The sequence below is a fragment of the Dermochelys coriacea genome, chromosome 24, assembly GCF_009764565.3.
Source record: "Dermochelys coriacea isolate rDerCor1 chromosome 24, rDerCor1.pri.v4, whole genome shotgun sequence".
In the NCBI taxonomy this organism is placed as follows: Eukaryota; Metazoa; Chordata; order Testudines; family Dermochelyidae; genus Dermochelys; species Dermochelys coriacea.
Genome location: NC_050091.1, coordinates 16,189,484 through 16,206,563, shown reverse-complemented (window position 1 = coordinate 16,206,563; position 17,080 = coordinate 16,189,484). Strand labels below are relative to the sequence as shown.

The 17,080-nt window shown below is 51.8% G+C and overlaps 1 protein-coding gene across 1 annotated transcript in view; it reads left to right on the top strand.

Annotated features, from left to right (window-relative positions):
• LOC119847611 (IgGFc-binding protein-like) overlaps window positions 1-15,218 on the top strand; it is a 40,222-nt gene extending 25,004 nt beyond the window's left edge. The window contains 16 exon segments of the mRNA XM_043502324.1: window positions 495-636; window positions 1,213-1,327; window positions 1,329-1,390; window positions 1,393-1,541; window positions 2,959-3,529; window positions 4,313-4,612; window positions 4,732-4,925; window positions 6,720-6,992; window positions 7,688-7,949; window positions 7,952-8,235; window positions 9,632-10,086; window positions 10,088-10,200; window positions 11,762-11,908; window positions 12,930-12,985; window positions 13,811-14,206; window positions 14,985-15,218. Of these exon segments, the coding sequence (XP_043358259.1) occupies window positions 495-636; window positions 1,213-1,327; window positions 1,329-1,390; window positions 1,393-1,541; window positions 2,959-3,529; window positions 4,313-4,612; window positions 4,732-4,925; window positions 6,720-6,992; window positions 7,688-7,949; window positions 7,952-8,235; window positions 9,632-10,086; window positions 10,088-10,200; window positions 11,762-11,908; window positions 12,930-12,985; window positions 13,811-14,206; window positions 14,985-15,218 (3,753 nt within the window).
• The last annotated feature ends 1,862 nt before the right edge of the window (window positions 15,219-17,080 follow it).

The window sequence follows — 17,080 nt, the reverse complement described above, 5'->3', positions numbered from 1 at the left end:
GGAGTGACCCATGTATTCTTTGGGTCTAAAGGAAGCAATGGATGTTTCCTTCTTAATCACCCAGGCCTCACTTCATGCCCCCCCATCTCTGCTTCTTTCCAGGCTGAATACACCATGAATTGTGTATACACAATGAATATACCATGAATACAATTGGGAAAGAAAAGGGGTAATTTTGGGGAAGGGGGTTGAGTGGGTTAGAGGAGGGTGGGCTGGGAGTCAGGACTCCTGGGTTCAATCCCTTGCTCAGGGATGGGAAGGGAGTGGTGTCTCACGGTTAGAGCTGGGCGGTGGGGTGGGCTTGGGAGCCATGGCTCCTGGGTTCTATCCCTAGCTCTGGGAGGAGAGCAGGGTCTAGTGGCTAGAGCAGGGGGGCTGACAGCCAGGGTTCTATCCTTAGCTTTGGTTTACCTCCAACAGAAGTTCTCACCAGTGAAAGGAAAATTTGATGTTTCTGCTCTGTGACATGGGATTATTTCCTCTTTTCCAAACAGTCCAACAAGATGGTGCTGGTGAACGAATGTCAGCAAAGATGCAGCGGCAGCCCGGCCCGAGGGGTGAACTGCGAGTCCCACAGCTGTGCCAGTGATGAAACCTGTGAGATCAAAGATGGTGTCATGGGCTGCATCAACAAAGGTAAAGGACAGTGGCTGATGTAAACATGCCGTGAGGGGTTATCGGAGCCAGAGAATATAGATAACAAGGAGTCCAGTGGCACCTTAAAGACTAACAGATTTATTTGGGCATAAGCTTTCGTGGGCTGGAACCCGAGTATATAGATGATTGTCAATGCTACCAGCTAAGAGTGGGGTCTAATGGTTAGAGTGGGGGGCAGGGCTGGGAGTCAGGACTCCTGGGTTCTATCCCAGCTGCAAGTGAGGAGTTGGATCTAGTGGTTGGGGTGGGGGTCTGGGAGTCAGGACTCCTGGGTTGTATCCCAGCTCTGGGCAGGGAATTGGGCCTAGTGGCTTAGAGCAGGAATGGAGGCTAGGGACCAGGACTCCTGGGTTCTTTCCCCAGTTCTGCTACTGCCTTGCAGTTATTTAAAGTCTAGCCCTGACCTCTGCTTTGTTCTACTGAGCTAAGTTCTGCTGAACATTCTGGCTGGACACCTCCGTAGGCTGATGGGGGAGGCTCTGAGCGTACCCCATGCCAGGTCCCCAACCAGCTCTCATCCCTCCGTTCTGCCCCGGCTGGGCTCTCTCCCTTCAGACCCGTTCAAATCCCTGAGATGCCGGACCAAGGAGACATGTAAGGTCGAGAACTGCCATGCAACGTGTATCCCTGACTACAAGAAGACCTGCTGGGGCTGGGGGGACCCGCACTATCACTTTCTACGGGCTGGACTTCGACTTCCAGGGCACCTGCACCTACACCCTGGCCAAGTACTGCAGGACGGACCCACCCTAGAGCCCTTCACCATTGATGAGAAGAACGACAACCGGGGGGGTAGCCAGGTTGTCTCCTATGTGCGCCTGACCAACATCTACGTCTATGGCTACAACATCTCCATCCACAAGAAAGAGGTCGGCAAAGTCCGGGTGAGTCTCCTGGGTCGGGTCAGGCTTCCAGTCAGATCAAGGGCAACACACCACGCTTCACACCAACACAACACAGCGCAGCACAACTGCAACACACCACACTTCACACCAACACAACACAGCGTAGCACAACTGCAACACAACATACTTCACACCAACACAACACAGCGCAGCACAACTGCAACACACCACACTTCACACCAACACAACACAGCGTAGCACAACTGCAACACAACATACTTCACACCAACACAGCACAGCATAGCACAACTGCAACACACAAAACCTCATAGAAACACAACACAGCTTTGCATAGCGCAACTGTGGCATGAGTCAGCACACATAGCGTCATGCCACCACAACACGCTTCACAGCAACACAACATATTCTTATACAGCTATACCCCCAACACAACACACAGTGCTGCCACTGTATTGTGTATAGTATCTTCCATAGCACCTGCAACACAATATACCAAAACACACAAGACAGACACAATATTCTATATAACGTTTTCTGTAGCACTGGTACCCCCAACACACCACAACACCCAATGCTGCCATAGTATTGTATATAGTATCTTCCAATACACCGGTACCCCCAACACAACATAACACAGTACCACAACATTGCCGCTGTATTGTGTATAGCATCTTCCATAGCACCTGTACCTGCAACACAATACACCACCACTGTGTTGTGTAGCATCTTCTGTAGCATCTGTATTCCAAACACAACACACAACGCTGCCATTGTGTGGTATATAGCATCTTCCAATACACCTGTACTTCCAGAACAACACTATTACTATATTGCTTATAGTATCCTCCATAGCACCCGTGCCCCCAGCACACAAGGCTGCCACTGTATTGTGTATGGCATAGAATCATAGAAGATCAGGGTTGAAAGAGACCTCCTGAGGTATCTAGTCCAACCCCCTGCTCAAAGCAGGACCAATCCCCAACTAAATCATCCCAGCCAGGGCTTTGTCAAGGCGGCCTTAAAAACCTCTAAGGAAGGAGATTCCACCACCTGCCTAGGGAACCCATTCCAGTGTTTCACCACCCTCCTAGTGAAATAGTGTTTCCTAATATCCAACCTAGACCTCCCCCATCTTCCAATACACCGTCACCCGCAACACACAACGCTACCACTCTACTGTGTATTGCATCGACCGTAGCACCTGTACCCCCAGCACACAAGGCTGCCAATGTATCGTGTATGGCATCTTCCAATACACCAACACTCCTAACACAACACACCACAACACACAACGCTGACCTATATTGTATAGCGCATCTTCCAGAGTACCCGTACCCTAACATGCCCCGCCCTGCCGCTGCGTTGTCATGCATGCCCTTTTCTGTCCCAGGTGTGGATGGCTGTGACCCTAATGCTCCTGCCCTTCCCCTTTCAGCTGAATGATGTCATCGCTATCCTGCTGCTGACCCTGGCCGATGGCAAGCTGCGGCTTTTCCAGAGTGGCCTGAGCTCTGTGCTGCAGACGGCCTTTGGCCTGGAGGTCTCCTTTGACTGGAACTGGCTGGTGGAGGTGACCCTGCCCAGCAGCTACTAGGGCGCCACCTGCGGCCGGTGTGGGAATTACAACCAAGACCCAGTGGACGACATGGTGATGCCGGCCGGCGCCCAGCCCAGCTCGGTGGTGGAGTAGGCTGCCAGCTGGAAGGTGAGGGACCGCGACCCATTCTGCTGGCACATCTGCCAGGGGAAATGCCCCACCTGCGAGGAGGAGCAGCGACAGCGCTACCACCGGGATGAGGCCTGTGGGCTGATCGCCAAGGTGGACGGCCCCTTCTGTGAATGCCACCTTAAGCTCAGCCCGGAGAACTTCTTCGACAGCTGTGTCTATGACGTCTACCTCAACAGGGGCACCAAGAGCATGCTGTGCCAGGCGCTGGGTGCCTATGCCGCCAGCTGCCGCACGGAGGGGGTTGTGGTCCGTGACTGGAGGATGCAATCCGGCTGCAGTGAGTGTGGGGCTAGTGGGGAGAGGGTTAGAGCAGGAGAGCTGGGCGCCAGGACTCCTGTGTTCTATCCCTGGCTCTAGCAGGGGAGTGGGGTCTGGTGGTCAGATCAGGGGGCTGGGAGCCAGGACTCATAGGTATTATCCTTGGCTCTGGGAGGGAAGTGGGGTTTGGTGGTTAGAGCAGAGGGGGGCTCAGAGCTGGGACTCCTGAGTTCTATCCCATCTGTGGGACGGGAGTAGGGTCTAGTGGGTCAGAGCAGGTTGGGCTGGGAGTCGGGATTCCTGGATTCTATCCTCAGCTCCACATCTCCGATGATGCACCAGAGCTATTGACTCCCATGATGCACCGCTTCCCCTTTCCAAAAGGGTAGAGCATGGTGCTTCATGGGTGATGCAGTCCAAACACAGAGCTTGGTTTATACATGAGAATGAGGCACCTGAACTGTGGCCCCCAGGAGGCACTAGGACAACATTTCTGAATAGAACTTTTTAAATTTCTTTTTGTTTGTTGTCAGCTGAAATTTTCACCCAAAATAGACATTTTCCATGGGGGGAAAAGCTCTCATTTTTCGATCAACACTCATGTTTCAGGGTATGACTGACTGCAGGGTTAGGAACGGATTTTTCTCCAGTCTGCAGCTAGCTGCTGCGGGTGTGACACTTGAGTGTGTAGCATCGTCAGAGAGAAGTGGGATACAGGATTGACTGGACCACGGTCTTATGCACTGGGACAGGTGTTTGGTCAGTTTTGCTGTTGTTAATTCTCCCCCATCTCTGATCCCAGCCCTGCCCTGCCCTGTGAACAGCAACTACGAGGCCTATGGGAATGCCTGTCCAGCCAGCTGCTCTGACCAAACTGCCTCCTCCTCCTGCTGGGAGCCCTGTGTGGAGACCTGCCAGTGTGACAATGGTTACGTCCTCAGCACCGGCCAGTGCGTCCCTGTAGGGAGCTGCGGATGTGACTATAATGGCCGATACTACAAACCCAGTGAGGAGTTCTGGGCCGATGAGAACTGCTGCTCTCGGTGCAGGTGTGACCCCAGCCTGGGCATGGTGGTTTGCCAGGAGACCAGCTGCAAGGCCAGTGAGAGATGCGCTGTGGTCAATGGGATCCGTGGCTGCCATGCAATCAGCTACTCCACCTGCATGGCCTCTAGGGACCATCACTACACCACCTTCACTGGGCGAAGATATGACTTCCAGGGCACATGCATCTCCAGGACATCCAGGGCAAACAGTTGTTTGAGCTCTGCTCCAAGGACCCCACGTTAACCCCCTTCAACGTCACAATCCAGAACAACCACGGCAGCAGGGCCTTGTCCTTTGCCGAGGTGGGACCGTGGAGGTGTACGGGCAGAACCATCACAGACAGCCAGCAGCACCCTCGCAGGATCCAGGTAGGGATGCAGCCATGGCCCTCTGAAGAGTGGGGATGTCAAGGTTCCTTCCCCACTCTGAACTTTAGGGTACAGATGTGGGGACCTGCATGAAAACCTCCTAAGCTTACTTTTACCAGTTTAGGTTAAAACTTCCCCAAGGTACAAACTATTTTACCCTTTGCCCTTGGACTTTCGCTGCCACCACCAAACGTCTAACACCGGTATTATTATTATTATTATTAGGAAAGAGTTTGTTTGGAAACATCTTTCCCCCCAAAATCCTCCCAAATCTTACCCCCTTTTTTCTAGAGAAGGTTTGATAAAAATCTTCACCAATTTGCATAGGTGACCACAGACCCAAACCCTTGGATCTTAAGAACAATGAAAAAAGCATTCAGTTTCTTAAAAGAAGAATTTTAATAGAAGAAAAAGTAAAAAGAATCACCTCTGTAAAATCAGGATGGTAAATACCTTACAGGATAATTAGATTCAAAACATAGAGAATACCTCTAGGCAAAACCTTAAATTACAAAAAGACACAAAAACAGGAATATCCATTCCATTCAGCACAGCTTATTTTCTCAGCCATTTAAAGAAATCATAATCTAACGCATATCAAGATAGATTATTTACTAAGTTCTAAGACTCCATTCCTGTTCTGTCCCTGGCAAAAGCATCACACAGACAGACCCAGACCCTTTGTTTCTCCCCACCTCCAGCTTTGAAAGTATCTTGTCTCCTCATTGGTCACTGTGGTCAGGTGCCAGCGAGGTTATCCTAGCTTCTTAACCCTTTACAGGTGAAAGGGTTTTTCCTCTGGCCAGGAGGGATTTTAAAGGTGTTTACCCTTCCCTTTATATTTATGACAAGGGCTCTTGGGGCCAGATCCCCAGTGGGTGGGAATGGGCCATCACTGAAGTGGAGTCAATGGGGCCAGATCCCAGCTGATGGAAATCCACAGAGGATGTGGGCTCTGGTGTCTGTGTAAACGAAGGAGCCCATAGTTAAGCAGATAGCTGGTATGGGGAAAATTTCAGTGCCATGTTGTGTGTATGATCCACAGCTACATAATGGGGGTGGGTGCTCAGTAGGGGGCTCTCTCCCCTCAATGTCAGTGCTCAGCCCAGCTGCTCAGCGTAGAGCTGTGGTGCAGGAAACGGGGAGGAGATTATTGTTACAAAGGTCAAGGATTCTACTCAGCTGTTCCTTGGTGATTTTCAGGCACAGGTCTCCAGGCTCTGTAGAAAGAATATATACCACTCCTGTTTAATTAACAGGGAAACTGAGGCACACAGCAGGACAAAGACTTGCCCAAAATTACATAGAGAGTCAGTGGAAGAGCTGGGATAGAACCCAGGAGTTCTGGCTCCCAGCCCTAACCACTAGACACCACTCCCACCCAGAGCCATAGATATGTCATGGACTCACAGGAATCGTGCTTCCTCTCGGCTCCGTACAATACCTGCGGGGAACCCCCTTCAGCACGACAGCCCTTCTCGGTGGTCAAGCCGTAGGCCCCTCCTCCTCCTGAAACCACACCCCTCTGAGCCCTCAGCACGTCTCGTTCTGGGCCCCCTCAGGGAGTCCACTCGCTCTGGACCCCTGGGGCCTCCACGCCAGAGGGAATAATGCCCCCCGATCTTTAGACTGAGGGGAAACACAGGGAAACAGGTGCACAGACACTATTCACGTAAAACACTACAAAAGTCCTTAACTTCATCACAGGGTAGAACTCTGGAGTCTTGGGTCCCTGTCCCCTGCCCCCTCTTTGCAGTGTTTATTCAAAATTAAGCCCTGGCCATGCCATGTCAGTTCCAGGCTGATGGAGTCTTTGTGGATCTGCCTTTCTACCACGAGGAGACGCTCCTGGCCTACATCAGCGGAGCCCAAGTCCTCATCAAGATTGCCTTCGATCTCAGGGTGACCTTCGATGGGAGCAGCCTGGTCCAGGTCACCATGCCCAACACCAACGCCAATGCCCTCTGCGGTCTATGTGGCAATGGCAACCAGAGCCCCGGCCAAGATCTAATCATGAGGGACGGGAGCCAGGCCGCCGACACCGTCCAGTTCGCAGAGAGCTGGAAGGTGGGGGAGATCCCAGGGTGCTTGTAAAGCTGCACCAGGGACTGCCCAGTCTGCAGTGAGGCTCAGAGACAACCCTTTAAGGGAGACCAGTACTGTGGGGTCCTCACAAGATGGGACAGGCCATTCAGACAGTGCCACGGGGCCATCGACCCAGCCCCCTTCTTCAATGATTGTTTCTCTGACACCAGCCAGTACAAGGGGCATCACTCGGCTCTGTGTGGCGTGATCGGCACCTACGTGACAGCCTACCAGGCTGGGGGCATCCAGATAGGGCCTTGGAGAACAGCCTCATTCTGCAGTGAGTGTCGTCTGTGGGACGCTACTTTAGGGACTAGCGTGTGTGCACCAGCCCCTGCTGCTGGGGACATGGGGGTGGATGTCAGAATTTCTCACCCACATGCCACACACATTTATGACTTATTGCTATCTAATGGAGATTGGCCTGAGGCTCACTCAGCTGGGGGAGGGATAGAACCCAGGAATCCTGGCTCCCAGCCCCCCCTCAACCACTAGACACCACTCTCCTCCCAGAGCTGGGGAAAGAACCCAGGAGTCCTGACTCCCAGTTTCACACCCACCCCAGTTCCGTCCACTGTACCTTAATGGGCCTTTTATCTCACCCCATCTGCACATTCCCTCTGATCTTCTCCTGCAGGCCCCACCTGCCCCCGTAACTCCCACTGCGAGCTCTGTAGGGGCGGCTGCCCTGCCATGGGCTCTCGGTGCTGGACGGCTGCGATGCCCCCTGTGCTGAAGGGTGTTTCTGCGATGCCGGGTTCCTCCTGAGCGGAGACCGTAGCGTCCCCGTCGCGCAGTGCGGCTGCGTGCACCAGGGCAGGTACTACAGGAAGGGAGAGGAGTTCTACGCCAGCGCCTCCTCCCGGGAGCAGTGCTGGTGCCAAGACAACGGGATCGTCGAGTGCCAGGCAGCCTCCTGTGGAGCCAGCGAGCAGTGCAGGTGGAGAACGGAGTCCTGGGCTGCCATGCCACAGGCTGCGGCAAATGCACCATGGCCGGCGATTCCCACTGCCTGACCTTGGACGGACGGGCCTTCGACTTCCAGGGCTCCTGCGCTTACACCTTAGCCGAGCTCTGCAGCAGCAGTGCCCAGCTGGCGAACTTCTCTGTGGTGGTGGAGAAGGAGAGCTCTGGCAATGGTCGTGTGGCTCAGACGAGGACACTGGTAGTCTCTGTCCATGGCTACACCATCACCATGGAGAGGCAGAGGAAATGGACAGTCGTGGTAAGGTCCCCGTGTGCTTTGAGCCCCGTTGCTGGCCAACTCCATATTTGCTGGTTATTCCGCAGCCTGACCTGGGTGCCCTGACGTCCAGATGTAGCATGGCTGGAGTGGAGGGGAGGGATGGCTCTCGTGGTGAGGGTGCTTGGGAGATTTGGGTGCCAGTCCCTGCTCCATCAGAGACTGACTGTGGGACCTTGAGCAAGTCCCTGTACGTGTAACCTGGGTGTTAACCCAAACCCTTCCACTGTCCACATGGGAAAACCTCTGACCTGGGGCTTTAAACCCTAGCTAGCTGACCCAGCTCCTGGTGGGTCAGAACTTCAACGTGGGCTGGCAGCTGACACAGGCTCAGTCATTCGAGTGTGGATGGTCCTCCAGTGCCTTCCCACAATTCCTGCCTAAGGACAGGCAAGTTCTCTCACAGTTGACTGGGAAAGGATCCCAGAGTGTCTCATCACTCAGGCTATGCCCCCAGGCAGAACGGGCGAGCCTGGAGACGGCGAGGGCACGGGAATGCGGGGAGGGCTCTGCAGTGGGGAGGCACACACCCAGGCTCGGCTAAGCTCAGACTCGAGTACCAATCACTCAAGTTAGCTGTGCAGTGAAGACAGATTCTTCATCCATCTGTGCCTCAGTTTCCCCAGTTGTACAATGGGGATAATGGCACTACCCTGCCTCCCAGGCAGATTGTCACAATAAATATGCTAAAGGGCTGCTCAGATACCAAATTAATGCAGACCAGATAAGGACTTAGAATAGAGCCAGGGCACCTGGGCTCTATCCTCAGCTGCTCTGCTGGTTGACCGTGGACAGGTCCCTTCCCCTTTATGTGCCTTATTTTCCCCAACTGTATAACAAACTCCCCTGATGCACCACAGTGCCATTTCAGAAATATTTTTTTATTTTGCTGAAAAAAGTTGAAATTTTCCTTGGGGCTGGGGTGGGAAAAAGCCCATTTTCAGGGTAGTTCTCTAACTCAGAAATGCCGGTGGTCTCATACACTGAGTCTAGAAGTAGTCTAGCCCCAAGAGTGGGGCAAAAAATGGTGGTAGTATGGGTTATATCTTCACAAACATCGGGGCAGCCTCTCCCCAAAATCCACCCAACCTCTCCCAACTGCATTTAAATCAAGATCCTGAATTAAGCTAAGACGAGATAAATAAAGAAATAGACGGCAAAGAGAGAAGCCTTGGCAATTTGTCTCATCCAGGTATGTGTCCTGGAGGACTAGCTAGAGGAGAGACAGAACTTGGCCTTGCCTAGGAAGAAGAGCCAATATGGGCTCAAGTCTCAGGAAGCCCAGTAGATCAGCCTATGGAAGCTACATGACAAAACTCAAGTCAGTCTTTCCGGAATCTAATGCAGTGATGGGCAAACGTCCCTTTCCTTGGCACAGGTGAACGGGGAACTCTACGCTCTGACGCTGGTCCTAGACAGCCGGAGAATCCGTGTGAACCAGGAGGGGAAGAATGTCGTCGTCCAGACCGATTTTGGCCTCAAATTCCTTTATGACACTTCCTACTACGCCTTGGTGTCCATCCCCAGCTCCTACAAGGAACACGTGTGCGGCTTGTGGGGCAAATTCAATGGCAACAAGAACGATGACTTCCTGCTGCCCAGTGGGAAGAGCGCCCAGAATGCAGATGAGTTCGGGGCCTCCTGGAAGGTGCCCGTTGATGGTGCCACATGCGCCAATGGCTGTGGTGAGAGGTGCCCTGTCTGCGATGCAGCCAAGACAGCGCCGTACCAGGTCGAGAGCTCCTGTGAGCTGATCAGAGCCACCTCGGGTCCCTTCAGAGGCTGTCACTCGCTGGTCAGCCCAGCTGAGTACTTCAACCATTGTCTCTATGACGTGTGCTGCCAGTGGGGTGGAAGAGACCCTGTGCCAGAGCCTCCAGGCCTATGCGGCCATGTGCCAGGCAGCTGGGGCCAAAATCAGAGCCTGGAGAACGGCCTCCTTCTGCCGTAAGTTTATAGAGCAACCTACAGCCCTGGGCTGAGATAACTTCCCAGACCTCATCCCTCCTCTGTCTGCTCCCCCTCCCCCATCATCCCCACTCCCTGAGACCCCAGATCTCTTGATCCCAACCCTCTCCTCATCCTACCTCTACCCCACCCCCCAAAAAACCTGATCAGCAGCAGCAGCTTGGTCTTTAAAAAACCAGACAAACTAGGAAACCTCCAGAAAAATAACTTGACTTGCTCAGGCCAAGGAGTCCCTGGTGGCGCTGGGAATTGAACCTAGAACACGGGTGTCTTAAAGGTGCATCTCCATGGCAACATAACCAACCAACCAACCAACCAACCCAGCCAAAAAAACAGAGCTTGGTCTGTGAATAGGATTGGGGGGTGGGTCTCAGAGCCCTGATGGGAACATCTGCACTGTTATTGACCCACGTAGCTATGTTGCTATGGGCATATGCTAAATAAGCTATAGGTATGGCTGAAGGCAGTAATGGAAAAGCCTGCAGGCCCCTGTAACAGTAGCATAGCCAAACTAGCTAAGGTTCAAGGTCTAAAGACTTGATACAAGCAACTAACCAATAGGTGCCATCTTGTGACAGACGGTCACAAGACAAGAGTGCTGTTATAAGCCAAAGTGCCGACAGGTAACCACAAGACACCTGTTTGTACCAGCTCTCAGCCGCATAGGCGACCTAGCTATGTCAGTGTACACACTACAGCCGTATCCCACTAATGTAAGTGCCCCAATACACCACATCATAACTCCACCCCCATGAGAGGCGGAGGGCTTTTGTCAGGGTAGTTAGGGCAAACGTCCGTGTAGACGCTGTGCTCCTTACAAGATCTGTTGGCTGTTTTATCAGTTTAAACGGCTCCATGCAGAAAGCTGGGCAGTTGAGCCTGACTGCCCCTGGTTCCCTGCTCTGAGCCAGGCTGTGCCTGCCTGGCTCCCCGCTCAGGGAGGTGTGAAGCACTTGTGGCGGTCCCCCGCTCCTGGCTGGGATTGGGGAGGCGAGAAGCCCAGGTGGCTGCCCCCCGCTCCTGGCTGGGATTGGGGAGGCGAGAAGCCCAGGTGGCTGCCCCCCGCTCCTGGCTGGGATTGGGGAGGCGAGAAGCCCAGGTGGCTGCCCCCTGCTCCTGGCTGGGACTGGGGAGGCGTGAAGCCCGAGTGGCTGCCCCAAATTCCTGGCTGGGACTGGGGAGGCGAGAAGCCCAGGTGGCTGGCCCCTGCTCCCAGTTGGGAGCTGGGAGCCTGGGGAGTTGGCTCCCTGCAGGGAGCTGAGAATCTTGGCTCTCAACCCCTCTCACTGGCCCTCTGCAGTCGGTGGAAGTGCTCCTGGTGATGACATGCATCACTGACAGAAGGAGGGTAGTGTGGACATCAGCCACTGCAGTAATTACATAGGTCAGCTTAAGTCTGTAGTGTGGACATGCCCTTATTCACCTGGTGTACGTGTGATGGATCTAAAACACATGGGTTTGCTGCAATGTTGCTTGGGCATTTACTCTTTGTTTTATTCCTCTCTCTCTCTCTTTCTCTCTCATTTGTTTCTCTCTCCAGCTCTGGCCTGCCTGGCCAACAGCCACTATGAGCTGTGCACTAGATCCTGTGATTTCACCTGCGCTGGCTTGTCCACCCCTGCCCAGTGCACGGGGAAGTGTTTTGAAGGCTGCCAGTGCGATGTGGCTACGCGGCCGATGGGGAGGGGTGTGTGTCCATGGATAGGTGCGGCTGTGTGCGTGACGGACGCTACATCAAGGTGGGTGCTGGGTTATCAGGGTGGGAAGTTTCTCAGGCTGGCTGCTGCCATTGCTACCTGCTGACCTGCAGGGTTAGCAGAGGACTGAAACAGGAGGAAGAGGGAGAGGAGCTGAGTTGAGGACATAAGGGGTCCAACTGAAAAAACAAAGAGGGTGTGGTACTTCCCCAAGCTCCACCCACAGAATAAGCTTCACCCACAAGTCACAAGTTGTACAGACCTTCAAAGTATGAGCTGGTTCCTTGCAGCAGCTGGGAGCAAGAACTGGGAAATGCACATAGACCTCTGAAATTCCTACTATGGAACTAATTGCATCTGGCTATTTCTAGCTCTGACCTAATGAATTGACAGCTTCTTTCAACATCAGAGGGTTACAATCCACCAACAGCATGGCTGAATTTTGTCCTTTACGTCTCGAAAGTTGTGGAGCACTGGTGGTCTTGCAACTAGAACTGGGTGAATTTTTGTCCCAGACCTTTTGCCCCTTTCCCCCCTCCAGAGAAAAATGCAGATTCAGTGACACCAAATTGTTTTGCGAATTTGTGTTGGTTTAGTTGAATTATTTCAGCCAAAAAACAACCTGACAAAAAATTCAGAAAAAATCCAAGTGTTTCGTTTCAAGATTTTTTAAATGGAACATTCTGATTATTTTGTTTGTTTTTCTCTTTTAAAATAAAATTAAAGGAAATTTTGAAACCAAGTTCATTTGAACCAAAAAAAATGCGAAAGTTTTGTTTCAGTGTTGAGCATTCTCAAACAGTTGTGGTTGTTTTTGTTAATAAAATTAAAGGAAATCTTGAAACCAGTGGCTTGCGATGCCTTTTGTAGTGGGGAATGCAACAACTTTTTAATTGAATACATTTTGCACTAAACTTTCAATCCTGATGAAGAATTCCTGCCACTGGCTCTGTTCTATCATGGATAATTCAGTTCTATGCTTCCATGCTGTTGGTTGTCCAACCTTTTTAGTGATGTCCCACAAAAGTGCCTCCTCCATGTGGAGTGACCTCGCATGGATGGTGCGTGTGAGGTCACATTGTGCAGAGATTAGAACACTGTTTTGTTGTAGAATGTGTGGTTGTGGGCTGGACGGAATACTCTCCTGTAGGCTGGATCCATCCCATGGGCTGCCTGTTGGACCAGGTTTTTTGTGAACTCTGGGGCACGCTACTGTTTGAACCAATCACAAATGTTTGAAAAGGGTCAGCTGTGAAACAAAACAATGTGGGGTTTTTTTGGTTCAAATCAGCTTTTCTGTTTCAAAATTTCCTTCAGTTGTATGAATAGAGCCAGTTTTGAGGGTGTAAAAATGATGGACATTGAAACAAAACATTTTGATTTTGTTGAAACAAAATAGTTGGTTTGACCCAAAACTATCTTTTTTGGACTTTTAAATGTGCTGAAAATTTTGACAAATTTCATTTTCAGTTTGACCTGAAACAATTTCTTCTGGAGTTGCCAGCAAGGCAAAAAAATTGCTGTTCACAAAGTTTACTCGTGTCTTTGTTGCTGTTTTCTAGTTGCTTGCTGCTTAATTCTGGGGGTGTTTGGATACCACTGATTCCAGGGATGTTGAGACTTGACTCCCTTAAGATGAAAAATGAAGGGAGAGACAAGAAGCTGCTTGAGAGGCTGGAAGCAGGCACCTGAAATCAGGCCTCTCCCAGCCGATCTGGGCAGTCTGTCTTGGCATTATCAGTGCTTCTGTATCTGTTCTTAGCAGGGTTCCCTCAGCTGCCCGTGTCAGGGTTGTTGGGGAGGGAGATATGGCTGCTTCCCGCCACTGATATGGAGACTTGACTCTCTCTCCAGTGAAAATTTAACAGAGTTGTTTGGGAATTTCCCTGCAGGCCGGGGAAAGAGTCATCTCCGGTGACTGCTCTGAGACGTGCACCTGCCGTGCCACAGCCAGGCTCATCTGCGAGCCACACAGCTGCCTTGCTGGAGAGGCCTGCGTGCTCCAGGATGGGGTGCACGGCTGCATGAAGCGGGAAGGCCGGTGCACGCTGCTCCCCGGAGCCCGGCTCACCTCCTTCGATGGCACCTCAGGGAAGGTGCTCGAGAGTGGGGCCTATGAGGTGGTTTCGCTCTGCAACAGCAGCGCCCCCTCCTGGTTCAGGGTGGTGGTAGAGGTCCAGCAGTGCAGCAACAGGGGAGTGGTGGCTGGTGCAGCCATCTACGTCTTCTTCCAGGAGGCTTTTGTCGTTGTCAAGAGGAACAAGGAGACATGGGCAAGAGGGGACTGGGTCAGAACTGGGGCTGAGACACAGGGGAGAGATTCCTTCTATTAGAGCCATTCTCTAACTAAAAAATAAAATCCAGGAGTCCTGGCTTCCAGCCCCTCCCCACCTGCTGCTCTAACCCACTAGACCCCACCACTCCCCTCCCTGAGCTGGGGACAGAACCCAGAACTTTGGCTCTCAGCCCCCCTGCTCTAACCCACTAGACCCCACTCCCCTCCCAGAGCCATGGATAGAACCCAGGAGTCCTGGCTCCCAGCCCCCCTGCTCTAACCCACTAGAACCCACTCTCTTCCAAGAGCAGGGGACAGAACCCAGAAGTCCTGGCTCTCAAACCCTCCTCACCTCACTCCTCTAACCTATTAGAACCCATTCTGTGCAGACCCAAGATGTCCATTGCCCTTGCTGTTGTGTGTGGACGGAACGGTTTTTTACAGTTATTGCAGACAGAGCTGCTGGGAATAAAAATCGTGGGAATATTGAACATCCACTTGAAGCAATTTTCGTGCGGCCCGTTTTGGAAATGGGCCAGGTTTTTTTTTTTAAACATTTTTCACCGATATATCAAATTGTTTCTATGCCAAAACGAGTCATTTGCCGAATGGGAAGGGAGAGGAATTCCACACTCCGATGGAGCCAGCTGATCCTGTTGCCCTGCGATGTGGCCCACGGACTCCAGGCCCTGCTGCCCTGCAACGTTGTCACTCAGTCTCACTCACCCCCATGTCTTCCTGTCCTCCCCGTCTGGGTGTTCCAGGCAAATGGGCATCTGGTTCCGCTCCAGGTGAAGATCTCCAACGTGTCTGTGAGTGAGTCTCAAGGCGGCGTGGCTGTGGTCCAGGCCTTGGGACTGCAGGTTCTGTTCAGTCCCAGTGGGGAGGTGATGCTGAGAGTCGGCGAGAGCCTGGCTAACAAGCTGTGCACACCCTGCGGGAACTTCAAGGGTGACATCTCCGATGACCTGCCGCTGCCCAGCCGCGAGGTTACAGGGAACTTCGCGGAGGTCGTTGCTGCCTGAAAGGCCAGAGACTTCTCCGGGTGCTGAGTGGCTCTGCAGACAGCCTATTCTGGCATCCTCAATACCCCATTCTGCGTGTCCAGAGGATGCCCAGATCCCATTGATTTTCAGACCCACACCCCACTTGGTCCCAACCTCTCTCTCAAGCCATCTAGCCAACATGGCTTCCCACTACATCTCAGCTCTAGTTATCGGTACTCTGATAGTGGTGGCCCACTGCAGAGCTCACTTCCGGGGTCCCTAGCAGTGTTGACCGCCATCCTGCTGGATGGGGTTTGCGTTTTATTTTGGCTCTCTCTTTGTCACCGTGTCAGGTACCTCCTGCAATTGTATGATTTGCAGGTGCCTCCTGCTGCCACCAACACAGACCTCTTGCCACATAGCAAGAGAGGCTCCCTGCCCCACTGTCTCTAACTAGACAAAGGGAAGGATGATCATGCCTGTTTCACAGGGGGGGGGAAATAGAGGCCCAGAAATTGTGATTTACAACATAGCCCAGAACAGGAGTGGAGACACTGCTGTAGCATTTCAGAACCTAGGAAGCCTGTTTCCCAGTTAGGAACTGAAACAAGATCTCTCATATCAGAATGCAGTGCTTTAATTACAAGGCCACTGTGTGTGGATGGGATGAGCCTTGTGTAAAAATTAGGATAGGTTGAAAAATTGGGGTTGTGTTGAAACTATTTCATCACACACACACTCTCTCTCTCTCAAAGTGTCGGTTTCCTATGAAAAAGTTAGATTAATTTAAAACTGAATACTGGAAAATCAAAATATTTAGATTTTGAAATGGTGCCATAGTGCCTGATGGAAGTTGTAGTTCAGGTGCCTCATGTCACCATTCTCATGTATAGGCTGGGCTCCCTTGCTGGAGCACATCTCCCATGTTGCAACACAGCCAGGCGACTGCCATGATAGACCCTCTCCCTTCACCAAGAGGGAAGATTGGTGCATCATGGTAGATATATTCCTGCCAGGGAACCTGGCCTATAGAAGAGAATGGGTATATGAGGAACCTGAACTACAGTTCCCATAAGGTACTGCAACAATATTTCAAAACTGAAATATTTCAGTTTGGGAGCTTTGTTTTTTTTTTTTAAACCAAAAAACCCCAAACACGTGGGGACAATGATGGACAACAAGCACAAAATTCATTCAGTTTTCCGGCAGAAAAATTTCACCTAACCATAATTTTTTGTTGTTTTTTCTTTTTGCCAAGTCCCCAACATTTTCCATGGAAAATATTGTCAAATGAATTTCATTTTTTGTCATTTTTCCGTGGGGAAAAATACAAAGAGACCTTCCCCTTTAGCGACAGGAAAAAAGAAAAATAACTCTCCCACTAAAGACAACCATCAGTTGCACGTTCTCCCTCTCAGAACCCATCAGTCCCGTACTCCTAATAACCCTAAGCTCTTCTGTGGTGCTTTTTATTGGTGGATCTCAACGCATGTCAGAGTTACCCTCTTTTACAGATAGGGAAACTGAGGCACAGAGGTGCAGTGACTTTCCTTAGCTTACCCAACAGGCTTGTGGGAGAGAACCTAGGGGGTCTTGGTCCCAGTCGAGCTCATGATGCACCAGATCACACATTTCTTCCACCTCCAATCCACCAAACCTTCCCTCCTAGAACCCCATGCTTCCCCTTTGCCAACATGTCACCCTACTAGCCCACATCTCCTACCATAGTGGAGGATGGTGATGCTACTATGGAGCAGCTCATCTATGTGGGGAAAGGAGGCCTCTTTGAGATGGAGGTTCTCTTTGGGTGGTGGTGGTGTAGACAGGGCTGCAGGTTGCCTGGAACTCCCAGACAGCTTGGCTCTACGTCTTACTGATGGAGCAATCAATATTATACAAGG